Source organism: Emydura macquarii, unplaced genomic scaffold, assembly GCF_026122565.2.
Source record: "Emydura macquarii macquarii isolate MOO-44397 ecotype Brisbane River unplaced genomic scaffold, CSIRO-AGI_Emac_v2 contig_3530, whole genome shotgun sequence".
In the NCBI taxonomy this organism is placed as follows: domain Eukaryota; kingdom Metazoa; phylum Chordata; order Testudines; family Chelidae; genus Emydura; species Emydura macquarii.
Window position 1 is genome coordinate 4,406,668 of NW_027133667.1, and position 15,828 is coordinate 4,422,495.

At 43.3% G+C, this 15,828-nt stretch overlaps 1 protein-coding gene across 5 annotated transcripts in view; it reads left to right on the forward strand.

Annotated features, from left to right (window-relative positions):
• The first annotated feature begins 6,159 nt into the window (after positions 1–6,159).
• LOC137145367 (transmembrane protein 178B) overlaps positions 6,160–15,828 on the forward strand; it is a 228,043-nt gene continuing 218,374 nt past the window's right edge. For all 5 annotated transcript variants that reach the window (XR_010917638.1, XR_010917639.1, XR_010917637.1 and 2 more), the window contains exon 1: positions 6,160–6,461. Coding sequence is in view for 2 of the 5 variants with exons in the window: in XM_067536059.1 (XP_067392160.1) it covers positions 6,440–6,461 (22 nt within the window). In the remaining 3 variants the exon portion in view is untranslated. The remainder of the gene's footprint in view (positions 6,462–15,828) is intronic.

Consider the following 15,828-nt stretch of genomic DNA (forward strand, 5'->3'; position numbering starts at 1 on the left):
CTCAGCAGCAATGGCTCTTAGTTATTATCTTTAAAATCAACTGAACTGCTGGATGTAGCTATGGCTCCTTTCCTGTTACGGTAATGCTTGAAATACAGAGCGTGGCTCCATTCATCCCCAAAAAGATGCAATTGCTTCCCTCTGGGTGTGGATCTGTGCCTGAGCTCTGAGCAGCCACAACTTTTTCTTTGTTCTAGTTCACCCATCCATCCACAAAGGCCTTCTGTTGCATGTCAGCCAAGGAGGACAGAATGGGACTCCCTTTGGAGCCTGGCAAAGCCACTTCTAGATCAGCCAGTGGGAGAGTGATTGTGACCGACATGATGTTCACTTCTGATGGTCTGAATGCACAGATTTCGCTAGCCTGCAAAGTGAGAGACCAGGACTGAGAATTCTTTCTTTGTAGTCTCACTCCTATTCTTCCCAGATTTTTGATCCCACTCCTCTCCCTTCCCTCCTTTTCTGTGCTTTTCCCATTCTCTGGTTCTGCCCTCATCCTTGTGAACTATCCTATTACGTAATGCACCCTCCAGCTGTTGCCCATTCTGCACCCACCTCTTATCTTCCTGTGTGAATAGCAAATTGAACCTTACAAGGCTTCTGATCTTAGAAGCACCAGTCAGAGATCTCCTTGTAAGTGTCACATTGATGGCTGAACACAAAAGCAAGCTCATATCAGTGTAGCAAAGGATCAGATCAAAGGAAGGTTGAGGGGAAGCTGCCAGTACCATGTACCTGCATATACTGACTGACTGCAAGGTCTGCAGCTAACATATGGGATTCAAACTGCTTTTCTTTGGCATTCCAAGATATATGGAAGCACCAAGGATTTGTATAATTTTATACTGTGTATTTGGGGGGGACACAAATCTAATGGGACACATCCTGGTAAGGGAGCTTTGGTTCAAGCTGACAAATCCTGAGAATGGCCAGGATGGTGTGGGGAGGGCGTCGAGTGGCTCACAGCCTCACAAGGGGATGGGGAGCTCATGCAAAGTGTTTCCCTACCCTTCCTACCAGCTCGGTGCAGTTCCCGGCCCTTCTTTTACTCAGACAACAGCAAATACTACTGAAATTGTGGGTTATACTATAGTAACTCCCATGCAACAACCTCCTGGAAGATCCCAAAGATAGGGAGTGAGCAACTCAGCATGGGACCCTAAATCTTAGTAGGCTGGTGGGTGGGGGTTTAGAAAGGTCTGGAGTTTCTCCTCCCCCAGTTGCCCCTGGGTTAGGTGTACGAGAGATGCGAGACCCCATTCAGAGCTGTTAGCTAATTGTTAGTTCCTCACCTTTTTCCTGGTTGAGTTTCCTATCTGTCAGTCACCCAGTGCAATACAATGGCACATGTAGGGATGTCAGGAGAAGCATTGTCTCCCAGTCATGTCATTCCCCAGCAATCCACTGATCATGGAGAGTGAAATCATAGACAGAAGGATTATACACTCAGGGAGCAGTCAAGGATTCTGTAGGTGTAGCCTCTGGTTGTTCCTTGGACATCTAGATGGGCTCTGCACCCACACAGAAGGTGGGTCAGGATTTGGCCCAGTTAGATTTTTTTTTCCCTCTAGGAGCCACACATTGTGGAGATGTCAGGAAATTTGCCAAAGGCCCCACTTCTGATTTGTGTAGCATACTTTGATGCTGCTGTCATTGAGGCTTTCTGCATCTGTGTATGCATTCAGTATCAGTTAGATAGATTTTCAGCTCAGAAATATGCAAGATCTGGGAAAAATCATCCAAAACACTATACTACTCAAAAGGAGGGAGAAACATGGAGAATAGTAATGCTAATAGTAATAGGGATGATAGTGGATAATATAGTAGACATCAGTTTGTAATACTGTATGACCACAAAAAAAAAAAAAAAAAGCCAATGCAAGTTTGAGCTGCATATTTGGAGGCATTGTAGAAATATAGGACTGGAAGGGACCTTAAGAACTTATCAAGTCCAGCACCTGCTGCACTGTTATAGAACAGGATAGTAATAGACGTATTCTATACAGCTCTGATGCATTTACACGCGGAGCATCACACGCAGCTCTGGGCACCATTTTACCAGGAACATACAAAGTGCTAAAATTGACTAGGGATGACTAAGACGGCAATGTGCTAACAACCTCCAAATATTTGAAGGGTGTTAATACTAAAGAGAGAGAGGTATTATTTAATGTGATTCAGGGTGGGTATGTAAGAGACCAGGGCATAGGCAGTCTGGCGTAGTAGTCGCTGCTGGGTTGGTGTCAAGGACAGTCACAAAGCAGGAGTCGGCAAGCAAGGATCGGAGTAATCACTAGAGCCAGAATCAGTAGGCAAGAGTCAGGCTGGGGTCACAGTCAGAGATAAGTGGTAGTTACCAGGTTGGAATCAGGAGGCAAGTCAGGTGGGGATCAGAGACTGGGGAACAATAAGAGGCCTGGAGTCACAGCAAGCCACAAATCTGCATGGCTGCCTAAATAACCCTGGAGAGTGGCCCAGCAAGTTGAATAGTGAGCATATGCCAATCAGAAGGCCACTGGGTGCTGTCCCTCCAGTCCCTTCGGGTGGTACTTCCTGCAGCACCTAATCTCCACAGTGCTCCTTGGATGTGATTCTTCTACATGACCCTCCTAGGAGTGATGTGGGAACATCAGTTGGCCCAGGCTCTGCCACCTTGAGTTTCAATCCCATGGACCCTTACAGGATATAATGAACGATGAGACAAAATTAAGGGCCAATTTAGACTGACTAGCAGGAAATATTTCCTGCCATTGAGATGTATAATATTTTCATGCTGCCTATGTTAGGGTTTTGTTCTCTGGCACTTTTCACCAAAGGATTTGAGCAGCTGCGGAGCCCTATCTCCAGGGAAAACCCATCACTTCAGACTTTAATAATTAGATAAGACAAAACTCTAGAAAAAAGTACTGTAAGGCACAATCCTGCACTTGATGGGCTAGAAGATGAACAAATAGCACTATTCTGTCCATGACTTCTGTGAGTTTGTGATATATCTATTTGTCCTTTTGAAACTAAGTTCTATGTGATTAATAGCAAAGCCTTTTCATTTTTCCACCATCCTTTTTACTTCCACTTGTTCTGCTGCTTTAAACTAAAGTAGGTTCAGCTGGGCTAGGGGGGAGGCAAACCCTCTTATGTTCCTCTAGGGGATAATTGATTGATCAAAGGGCAGAAGTACTGTATGTGTTTGCAATTCTAGCCAGACATGACTTCAACCATTTAGCTAGAGTTCTGGTGTCAGTAGCCAAGAGCACTGAGGTTTTGGTATTATCCATTTTTATTTGAGTTTCTTTCTCCCTCAAATAGGCTACATATTGCTTTCCTTTATTTGTTCTGATGCAGTGCTGAAGGCCATTCACAATGAGAACAGAATGGATTTAATGCAGGTAAAGATATTCCTGTATACAACTCATGCTAAATATTTTCAGAGCACATATTCAGCATGTGTGTGCGCAATGTTCCCGGGAATTTTGAGGGGGACAAAATGCCAGAACAATGATCAGAATGTTTCCCCCTTGGCTTGTGGAAGTTTGCCTTGCAGCTTTTTGATGGAACGAGAAGTGTGAGAGAGACGGAAGCAAGCCCACTGCATTGGTTTGTTGCATATCCTATATTTTTGAACACTCATCTCATTTTGCCTGATGACCCATTTTACTTTAGCTGCTTGGTACATGCTTACTACTGTGTGGAAAAAATAGCATACGGCCCCTAGATGTTAATTGCATCTGTCTAGTGAACACTGCAAGTCAAATACTCATGAGAAGATACATGATTGTACCTGTTTTTGTTTTGAAGAAAAACCCATTTAACTCAGCACTGTGGTTGCATTGCCAAATCCTGACCACGTATTAGCAGTATACAGCATAGGAGCCACTTGCGGCCCTCAACTCAAAGACCTGTGTTAAGAAGGAAATGTATATTTGATTACAAATAGAAAATGTGCTCCCTGAGCTGCACCCAGTAATTTTTAAACTGAAGCAAATCAGCTGTCACTAGTAGGCACCTCCCTCTCACTTCCCCTGCAATCTCAGGAGCTGCTGGACTGAGCTCTGACTCTGAGTGGCAGCTATCTGCCTGGCTCTCTTTTGCTGGCTGCCTGCTGCATCACAGGAGAGGACAAAGTCAAGAGTAGGTCTAATTGCTCCATTGCCTGCTTCTTTGCCATGTCATGCCATGAGAGCCCCAGGGAGGGTTGGACAAAAGCTCAGCTTGCTCTGCCTGAGCCTAGGGGGGTAGTACCTAGCAAAGGAAGAGTTCCTCACAACAGCTACCCTGGACAACTGAGGTGAAGAGAAGCAGAGAACCTACAACCCGTTCCAGCTCCCTGGTTTTTTGCCCCACATGAGAGCAAGCCAATTGGCAACTCTCACCTCATCTCGTAAACCCACACTGGCATGGGGACATAAACCACCAGCCAGGATTAACAAAGCACAGCCAGCACTGTCTGCTCCAATTTGGGATAATGGGAGGCAGCTGTGCTCTTCAGTACACATAAGGGAGAGCAGGTGGGTTCTGCTATTCTAATAAAATGGCTTCTCCTCAGCAGAAGTAGGCTTCCCTCCCAAAGGCTGTGCAAGTTTTGAGCTGGGTACACCCTTGACAGGCAATTGGAAAGGGTTGCTCAGGGACCCAATTTCTGCTTAGGGGGAATTCTCTCCAGCCAGACTGAACAAAAAATTTATTTTAGAAATCAGGGCCTAAGAGTCTCCTTTGTGTTACTGCTCCATTGTGCTGTTCTGCTTCAGCAAAGGGGCCATGCAGCTCATTTAACTAGTTAACTGGTGATTTCCCCAGCCCAGGAGAAGCCTAGGCTAGTATAAACCTGATGTATGTCCCTCCTGTAGGTGGTTTTGCTAAAGTGAAGGGGGCATGTCTGCCAATGCTTCTGTGCCTTGGCTAGCCTCAGCAGCAGGGAACAGAAAAGATGGATGGAAGGAGCAGGGTGCTGGGAGTGAACTGGGAAGACCAGTTGCACCAGTATAGCTGAAATGCCAGTGCTTGGGTTCCATGCTAGCAGTGCAGCATCCACAATCAAGATGCAATGGGCGTGAGCCTGCTTTGAGTAAGTGCAATGGCAGCAGTGTTTGTGCACCATTGTGGATGCTCTTGTGTGGATACAAGGGGTGTTAGTTGTGTGGCAGGTGCTTGCAGTAAAACTCTTAATGCAGCACAGGAGCTACCATTGTAGTTGTGACCCCCATAGTCATTCCAAATCTCTCAAGGCTCTTAACTGCCCAGCGTGGGAGACAAATAGCTCACAGGAGCCTGCAGGCAGCAGAGCCTCCTCCCCTCCTTCTGTTCTTGGCTCCTTCCAGGGAGGCAGCTTGTGGAATGGTCATTCTTTGGGAAATGAGGGGTGCCATATTAACTAGTTTGTACAAAATTAGACTGGCTTGGGTACTTAAGTGTAGTGTGCGGAGTAATCCTGCTTTGGTTGGGAGATGGATTAGATAATCCGATAGGTCTCTTCCATCTATTTCATCTAGGATTATAAACCTGGGTTTGTGATCAAAAGAAACTCTTAATTGGTATTTAAGTAAATATTTCCTTCAGGAAAGTTAATGTTCTTATGTTTGTTCAACCAATATTAGAGTGGGCTACAAAACTGGCTTATCAATTCCCATGCAGAGGTGCTAGAACTAGGGGTGCTGCTGCATCCTGTCTTGAAGTGGTTTCCGTCATATACAGGTTTACAGTTTGGTTTGATAGCTCTCAGCACCCCCTCCGCCAGTAAACACATTTTTCCATCCCCTTTGTTCTCCTGTTAAGTTCCCCTGCTTATTATGCCATTGCATTCTCATGAGATGGCTGCTGCTACCAGCAATTGGCTCATAATTGCTGACACAATTGAAAAACCCTCTTTTCAAATACACTTCCTAGTTTAGTTTTAGGGGAAACGTCTTCTCAGGGTGTGAAATTTCACAACTGGAGGGCTGAATTCAATGGGTTTCTCTTCTTTTTGATTGTGTCAGGATAGCCTGTCCCTTTAAGGGCCCTGGGGCCAGCCAGCTCTGTTCAAGTGGCCATAGCTGTGCTGTAGTTAGCTGCCTCCTAGCCTAAGGGGGCTGGGTTAATTGGGGTCAGGTGACACCCGGAAACACCTGGGGCTCATCAAAAGGCTGAAGAACCTGAGTGTGGGGGGAGGTTGGGCTTTGGAACAGACTCGGGAAGGGCTGTAGGGAAGCAGCCTGGGATTGTAGAGTAATAAAGACTGAAAGGGGCTGAAAGCCTGTGAGAAGCCTTTAAGGAAAGTGCTTGGGAGTCAGGGCTCTCTCCCAGAGCCAGAGGTACTTAAAGCTAACCCAGAAGAGATTGGGTCCTGAGCTTGGAGGTGGGCTGAAGAGGTGCCTGAGCAGGGTGGAAAACCCTTTTGGTTGGACTCTTGTTACCCCAGGAGGGTGATTAGTCTCTGAGAGAGACCCACCTACATGGCTGAACCATGCAGGAAGGAGAAAACTCAGGTGAGGGGAAATTGTCTGGGAGTGCCTATAATGCTGTACTTGGTCAGCAGGGGGTGTTAGAAGGCAAGCATGCCAGAGGGCAGTGGTCCTCAAACTTTTTACCTCATGCTTTCCCCTTCACCTTGTCTATGCCCTCTGCCCCCTCTTAGCTGTGGTTGGGAGTTGTGAGTGGGACTGTGGCTGGCAGCCAGGGGCCAAGGCAGAGGCCACGGGTGGGGGTGGGTCTATGGCTGGAAGCAGAGCCACGGTTGGGGCCCAAGGCTGTGGCTGGAGGTGGGGCTGGAAGCGGAGCCACGGCTAGGATTTGGCGGCAGAGCAGGGCTGGGTGGTGCTACCTCCCTGCTACCTGTGCACTGGCCTGGGCCCTGCTGTGCTCCCCTTCCCCTCAAATGTTCTTTGGTGTGCCCCACAGTGTGGGGACCTCTGTCCTATGGCATTGCTATACTAGGAAACAAACTACACGTAATGACAGATAGGGTTGCAACACACCCTATCCGCCCAGACCCTTAAAAGCAAGGAAACGAGACGTTAAGGGGAAAGATTTGTGCATTCCTTGTCACCTGCATACTTCTCCAATGCAGTTGAAAATGCACTCCACAAGGCTTTCACTTCCGTCTTCACCAGCTACCCAACAGCAGTGGTGTAGTCAAGAGAAAAGAGAGTTTATCCACTTCTCATTGGGGGAATGTGGAGTTTAGTGTAGTTTATTGACTTATTTTATTCCAATGCCCAAAAACAACACATACCCCAGCTTCATCAAACTTGCATCTAATACGAAACATCAACAGTGACTTCATGTGTTTAATATAAACAGATCGGCACATCTCACTGTGCCATCTGTGCACTTGGGAGCTATTCTGCTTTTAACGCTGCTGAGGTCACTGTTAAGGTTTTGGCAGAGTGTGCTGTTGCCGCACAGTAATAGGCCTCTCACCCAACAAGGCCAGTGGTGTGCGGTCAACAAATGTGCTCTGTCTGCTTCAAGTCTGTATTTATTTGTGAGCCGATAAAGCAGATTAAACAAATAAGAGATTCATTAAAATTTATTGTTCACTTAGGCCCCAATTCAGCAAAGCACATAAGCATGTGCCTAATTCCACCATTGAAGTTTATAAACTGCTTATGCCCCTGAGCATAGAGTTACTCATGTGTTCAAGCATTCTACTGAAGCAGGGCCTTATTTGTGCAGACCGAAGGAAATAAAATCTGGAAGTTTGCAAATTATAGGCTTAGCTAGTCTATGCAAGCATGTGCTCCGGTTATCTCTATGTTCCCCCCCTTCTCACATCTTGTCCTTATTTAGGCCTGTATCCTACAAACACTTATGCATGTTCTTAACTTTAAGCATGGTCGGTAGTCCTGCTAGCTTCAATGGTGCTACTCATAGTGGTCAAGACAAGAAAAAGAAACAAGAAAGACTAAAAACATGGATAGAAAATAACAATGAGCGTCTACTTGGAAAAATACAAGCAACTAGTTGTGCATCCAGGGCAAAATATTCAGGAATATATAGTTAGTGGAGAGCTGGAGGGGAGCCTTGGAATAGAAAGAGACCTAGGGATTTGAGCTGGTTGAAACAGGGGAAAACAATTGTGCAAAAAATTTTGTTTCACAGAATTTGAAATAGACCCATTTTCTTAATTTTGTAAGAAATTTCCATGACACGTTAACTGAAATGTTTTAACTGAAATTGTTTTTGAAATAGCTACTGAATCGAAAAATGTGAGATTTTTTTCCCCCAAGAAGTGTGGGGTTTTAACAAAAAATGGAAAAGTTCACAAAAAATTGAAAGTGTTGATAAATGTCGACTGTTCTGTGAAAAAATTTAGCTTTCGAAAAAAGGTCATTTAAAAAAAAAAAAAAAAAATTGGGGTGAAAAACATTGCTAAACTCTACTATGGATGATAGTGGACATTAAGAGAGACCAAGGAATCACACTATGGAGCTATAGTGATGATGATATATATGTTATCTGACTGCATAGGATTATTGCGTTCAGTTCTGGGTATTACAATACCAGAAAGATACTGAGCAGCTGGAGGGAAATCAAAGAACAACAAAAATTATCAGGAAATTGGGAAGATTAGCTTTTTTAATCTTTCCTCATAAATTAAATATATAGTACCAGATTTTACTGCCCTTACTGATGTTGAATAATACCTGCTCTGCAAGTAGTCCCAATGAAATCAGTTCTCTCCCATTGACTATATATAAGAAAGGTCCTACTTGGCATGAGTAATGGCTTATAGTTTTAGAAAGAAGCAGCTGAGAGGGAGGATGTAATACTCTATAAATCTCTGAAGGGTGTAAACACCAACGAGGGAAACTAGGAGCAATGGGATGAAATTAAGAGAGAGAAAATTTAGTCTGAATATCAGGCAGAATTCCTGTCTGGTTGTAGAACAGATTCCCAAAATAAATGGTGGAAATCCTGTTGCTTGGGTCCCTTGAAACTTTGTTGGAGGAACTACTATAAACTACTGCAGAAGACACCCCTAAATTGGTAAGCAGATAGACTGGATGGCCTAATAGGTGTTGTTCATCTTAACCTTCTCTGATTACTGTAGGGTTGACAGAATACAGAAAAAAAAAATTCCACAAATATTTTTTTTGGAATTTAATAAGCATACTTTATTTTAATTATATTCATGTCCCTTTCATGTTGGCTCAAGCATTACTGGCACAAGATGCATGAAGAAAGCTAATTTGTAGCTTGAATGGTTGAATATTTGACAAAAGTGAATTTCACATTGTACATTGAAATGTAAAATTTGTTATTTGCACTGTTAGTTACATGAGTCACAAGGAGTTGTTTCTGTACCCTGGACGGACGACTTATATAACCAGCCAACAGACTGAGAGTTGCAAGTATTGCAGTCAAACATATAATTAAAAATGCATGTTGGATTTGTTAGCTGCTTAAACTCTGAGGTACAGTTATATAAGTTACAGAAGTTCATTGCATAAGTTACACCATGAATTGCAAATTGTATATTCAGTTGTAACATTTACAGTTTGAGATATTTGCAGGCCAAGAGTTATTCACTGAAGATTTTTATGAATCATTTTGAATAATGAATAAATTTGAGAATTTTGCAGTCTGTTAGCAGACAGTTAATGGATAGCAACTTACTTGACAAGTTTTGCTCCTTTTATGTTGTGAATTATTCACTCAGCTGTAGATTACTGACCTAAGATAGATTCAGATCGGTGAGCTAAATGAGAGACTGGGTATCTCACTGTCAATCTAGTCTGATGAATTTATTTCTGTGTGTAAATAGCAATATAGGACTTTTTCCTGCCTTGGAGGCAGTAATACCCTGCAGGTGCTTCTCTCCATAAACCTTTTGTCTAACACTTCAGTTCCCTAATCACTGTGGCAATGGATCATTCTGGAAGGGCGATACCCCCTTTACTAGGAAATGATGAACTACTCCCCTCACCCCCCATCCCCTCCAAAAAACCCACCAGAATTGGAGTTTGAAGGTTTTGTCAGTGAACCTTTGACTTTTTATGCAGGGTTCAAATCCAGCCTAACGTGTCAGTAAATGTGGTGATCTTGAACTCACCTCCTAGTAGGAAGCATTCACCACGGCTTAGTTAAAGCAGCAAAGCCTCCCTAGCATAGATGCAGTTATAGTGGTATAAAACTGCTTATATTGGTATTGCTCATTCCAGTTTGGGAACCAAAATAAGCTATAGTGGTATAAAGCACTTTATTTCAATATAATTGCATCCCCACTAGGGCTGTGTCAGCAAAACTCACACTCCTTATCATCGTAGTTATCCGGGTAACACTTTTTAATTGAAGACCAGCCCTAAGTATCTATGTTTCAGGGGCTTTTTGTCAATTTTAATGAAATCTTTGATGACGTTCTTTTCTGTATGAGAAGCTTATAGCACTGTGTGTGTTCACTGGGGACAGGGTGCCCAGGCTGCTGAATTCTGTTCCCAGATTTGCCATTAAACTTGCACTATAACCTTGGGTAAGTTACTCAGGTGGAGAGAAGCTTTCATCTTTGTTTCACAGTTCTGTAGTGTAGCCTTTTCTTTAAAATGAATTTTGTAATGTTGTATTACACTACTTGAGTTCAGCTCTGGTGGCTACAGTCTCAAGCTCAACAGAGTTACCTCTGCCACTTCTTTCAAATCTAGAACTTACAGGAACACATGAAGACCAAGAAAAAGTAACACATACATTCACAAGAACAAGGTCTAATATCTTTTATCAGCTTTATTAAAGTTACAAATATCACAGCGTATACAAATCCTTGATATGTCCATGCGCAGATTATAGCGACAGTCATACTCACATCCTCCTAGATCGTGTTAGGGTCTGATGGGGGTCTCATGAATGGATCAGTAGAAGACGGATGGTTCCTGCTGGAGTTTTCCTGTAGGAGGATCAGTTTTCCCAATCTGGTCACCCTCTTTTTGTAATGTGATTCTGACTGCATCTGCACACGTGCAATGATCAATCTTCTACTTCTATCATCTCGACATCATACAACAAACGAATGATAAAATAGAATCATTGGCTACAGTAGTGCAATGTTTGCAATGGCCACAAGGCAATGCTCTCTAAGTCCAGTGACTGAAGAGTGGTTTATAACAGCGGTCTAGATCTTTGGGTGACTCGCCTGGATAAACTTTGGGTAATGACTCCATGGACCTCACCGCAGCTCAGGTTTGTATGCACATGTGCAGATGTTGCTTTAAGTCACCTTTGTGCTTCCCAGCTGCAGTGGTCACTTTTCACCAGATCAGTCCTACCGTGCTGGTTGGAGAAGGCTTAAAGGCCACTCTGACTTGTGCTGGCTGCCTGTGGCGCCAAGAAGCTGTAATGTCAACCAGGGATCGCTAGAGCGTAGGGATACCCAGGGCATTCCTCCCTTCCCCTGGCCACAAGCTCTGTGCTGGCCACAGTTATACAGGAGATGTCACACAAGTTTGTTACAGAGTTGCTGTCCTCTACAACAGAGGCGGTACTCCTGGGACTGGCTTGGCTGATCAGGTCAGTTTTGTACCAGCAGAATGGCATAAAACTGCCTTCATAGAAGGGAGTACTTAGCTCCTGGTCTCAGTTTACTTATCGATGAAATAATTTTATAATAATGTGTTACCGGAGATGTGCTTTGGGATGCTTAATTAAAATTCTGGGAGATGCTAAAATGAAAGGCATTAAATAAGTGTTCAGTGGTGTTACTGAAAAGCACTTTTCACTTTAGGACCCCCCACGCACTCCCACATGCAGTGACAGCAGAGGACTGGGTTTCTTTAAGTGTTGGGCACATTTTTGAAATAATGTGGAAATTACACACGCAGTATCCATTAGTGCAATTAATAGGTTGCTTTCCATATTTTAACTGCAACACTGGGAAATATATGCCTGACCTGACAAAGAGATGGCCTGTCCATAACTTGAACCATATGAAAACATCCTGTCTTTACAAATTATGTTCACTTCCTCTGCAGATGTCTGGGCTGTGCCTGATCTGAATGAAGAATGGAATTTTTCCTGGTGTTGAGTTCATAGCTGATGTTGGGCTGGTGGGTAAGGAAATGGGAATATTCAGAAAGTGGTGTGTGTGTGTGTGTGTGTGTGTGTGTGTGTGTGTGTGTGTGTGTGTGTGTGTGTGTGTGTGGGACAAAAAAATAGGAAAAGAGAAGCAATTATCTCTAATGATTAAGTAACATGTCTTCCAGTATCATATGCAATCTAGCAAAATTTGGGTGTGTAGATTTTTAGCTTCCCCTAGCCATCTCTAAATTGACTGATCAGCAGTTATTTAGCAGATAGTTGCAAAACTTGCTGACCTTGACTGTGTTAACCAGGGGTCACATTTCATAGGTCTCTGCTTTGCCGAAGTCCCCTTTGCACCATTCCAGCTATGCAAAGGAGACTTAGAGCAGCCTCAAGTAGACAGCTGCAGATTTCCCTAGTGTGGGGAGATCCTCAGCTGATACAGGTGGCCTTACACCAGCCACACCTTCAATATTTTGGGGGCAGGGCTTAAATCATGTGGCAGATCCTCTGCTGGTGGAACAATCCTTATGGGATTGCTCCAGGTGATGTATGTTAGAGCAACTCTTGAACTGCTTTTATTCTCTGAGGGCGTAAGGATGGAGAGTGGAAAGATGGTTTAGAGCCACCCTCCTCCCTTCCCCACAAGATAATTTGAATATAAACTTAGCCCAGTTGAAGATCTATACCTTTATAATCCAGTCACTGGAATTAGAGGAGATTGGTTTGTGGCCATTTCAGACATTGCGTAATAGGACTACAAAGCAATGACGGACCTGCCACTAGAAACATACTAGGTCCATTTCTAATATCAATAATTCTGTCATGATAGCTGAACCAGGAGTTCTCTAATTCCAGTAGGTCAGAACTGCAGAGTGGAATATTACCTTAGGGAAAAAAATGTTCCCAGAAGACCAACACAAAATAAAATAGAGCTTTTAAAACAAAACCACAATAGTTTCCTCTCCCTCCATTGCTACAGTGGAACTATCTGTTGTCATAGTCAGTGCTCCAGTGCAAGAAGCATCTTCTTTAAAGATTAGAGGACAAGTAATGTTCAGCCAGGCTGATTGGCTAAATATTCCTTGGTGCTTTATAACCATACCAACGAACTCAGTTTCTGAATAAACTGATCTGTATGTCTTCTTGTTCCACTGATATTTCTTCCTCCTTCCATTTTGATTAATTTATTGTAGCTATTGTAAGGAAAATCACAGTTTCCCTTACTGTTGGCTTTCCCATCTGTCCCTCTTATAATATTTTATTTATCTGGCTTTCACCATGATGGATAACAAATTGGTTAAAAAAAATTAAATTAATGCAAATCCATTAAACGGGAATCACTGTTCCATATCTGCAACAGAATGAAAGGAGATGCAATTCATTACCAGGCAAAGTAAATTCAGAAGCATTTTCCATCCTTCAGGAATAAACACTATTTAAAGAGTCCTTTTGTGCAGTCTCAGTATGAAACAGCACAATTCCAGTGCCACAGAAGCAACTCTGTAGCTCTCCCCAAACGGTACTATCCTGGGACAGGGGAAGGAGGAAAGGGTGAAATGTGGAATCGAGATGGATTATCCACGCCATTGTATTAGATCAGTTGTGAGGCCTGGGTGTAATTTCCCAGGTGCGTGGTGGGGAGGTCACAGCAGCAAAGCACACAGAGGCTAGTATGAGTTTGAGTAGACTTGAGCTTTGAACAGCTCTTTGCCTCTCCCCTTTTCCCTGTTTCTAAGAAATCCAAACAATTCCTTGTATATTACTACGGTTTCTGCTCTTCCTCCTGAGATCTGTTTCCCTAGTCCTGAGCTTCTGTTTAACCCTTGACTTTCATTACTGGTGTGAGAGTCTTCTCCTCTGCAGCTCTTGCAGAAACAGCCTGCCTGTGCCTTTCTGCCTCATTGGCTTTCCATCTCATTTCAATGCTCGTCTGAAAACATATGTTTCCCCGTTGCAATGTCTCTGAACTCCTTTCCCCATCTGCTATTATTTACCTCTACAAGGAATTTTGGGATAGAATTTGCATGGTACACGTTGTCCAAAGTAAAGTTGTGTTTCATTGTACCTGCTGGGGATAGCTATTGGTTGTGGTAAAAAATGCAAAGTGTTTACATTAGACATTAACAACTTCTTGTTTTCAAATGTGTCACTTCCATTGGTGATGAGTACAGCATGAACCCGTGTCTCCTCCCCCCCCCACATGTGGTAGAGGATACATCTGTATGCCCATATTTGAAATTTACATTCAGAGACCCAAGACATTAATTCAAACCCAGTCCAGGTAGCAATGCAGGGCTATGTGGTGGAGGGCTTTGCTTTCCTGGGCTTTTCAGCATAGCTACAGTCATGCAAACTGCCAGCATGAGCGCATTGCACTAAATGAAAGTGGAGCGTGCTCTGGGGCAACTTATCCCACTTCAAAACCAATCTAAAGTTATGTCTACATGGCTCTACAATTCAGACTACAGGGGTACAAACTACAGTGCACCCAAAAGTGCGTTGTAACTGAGTTGTAAGTGCCCTGCATGGATGCTGCTAGTGCGAACTACCAGCTCTCGAGGACTACTTTTATCTACACTCTTATAGAATATTAGAAATGTATGGCTGGAAGGGACCTCAAGAAGACAGCTAGTCCAGCCCCCTGCACTGCGGTGGGATTAAGTATACCTGAACCATTCCTGAGAGTATTACATCCAGTTTTGTGGTTTCTGAGTTCCTATGCAGCCAATGTGGCTATCCTAAGCTGCAGGGCATCCACAAAAGAAAAAATGCACAGAAAACAGACATATGAGTATAAATCATGAAAGTAAGGATAGTTCCCGAACTAGGTAACAAGACACCAGTTTATGATCTGAATAGCTATTTAAGTATTTTCGAACCCCAGTGGAAGATGCTTTTCATTGTGATTTATTCTGTGGAATCATTGGGTGACAGTGTTTCTTTTATATAGTTTAAAAAAATCATATAGAAATTGTCATTTCTTCCTCCATTGCTCAATCACTGTTGTCACTGCCAACTTCAGCTGCAGTTTACTAGAATGGATCAGCATCTCTGAGTAGCTCTTAAACTAAGGAAAGATTAAACATCCAGCTATCACAAAAGCTATTTGAGCTAGGAAAGGGGCTGAAAAAGAAAAGGACATTAAGAACTCGTAACCTGGCAGCGCTGCTCATGCCACTGCGAAAAAAAGAGACAGGCAGCCACCTTGAAATGAGCTTTGACTTTTTGCCAAAATGCTAGAGGGAAAGAAACCAGGACAAGCTGCGTCCATTCCCTTGAACACTACTCGGCCATAGTTAATTATGTGATAGCTTTTTAGTGTAACATTTTAGTCATCTACAGTCTGTGAGCTATCCTGTTCAGAGCTTTAATTCTCATAGGGTGCTTTGTTTGCCCTTTTTTGGGGGTGGGGGAGGGTGGGGGGAATGGTTGTCCTGGAAATAGGAAGAGTTCTGCCTGAGAAGAGCATTAGTTATATAGGAGTTGTATACTGAAAATTAAGGGGGGGAAGAGGGGAAGGAAAGAGGCCTCAGATTGTTGCTTTACTGCACCCTCTAATCTCTAGCTGAAGCAGCCAACACAATACTTCATATCGATTCATATCATTCACTCATAAAACAATCTGCTCTGCTTTCTGAAAAGAACATTAGTTCAGTAGCACTGGCAGAGCTTGGATGGAAGTTAATTTTAATGGTAGTTCAGAGCCTGGATTATTTCTTTTTTAAAAGGATTTTATTCAGAAATGGTGATTTTTATTGCCAGCTTATTTTATAGCTGTCCAGTTCTGGTACATGCTAAGTATTGCGGTCCATGCTAAATTATTTCTTTTTGGGTGAGGAG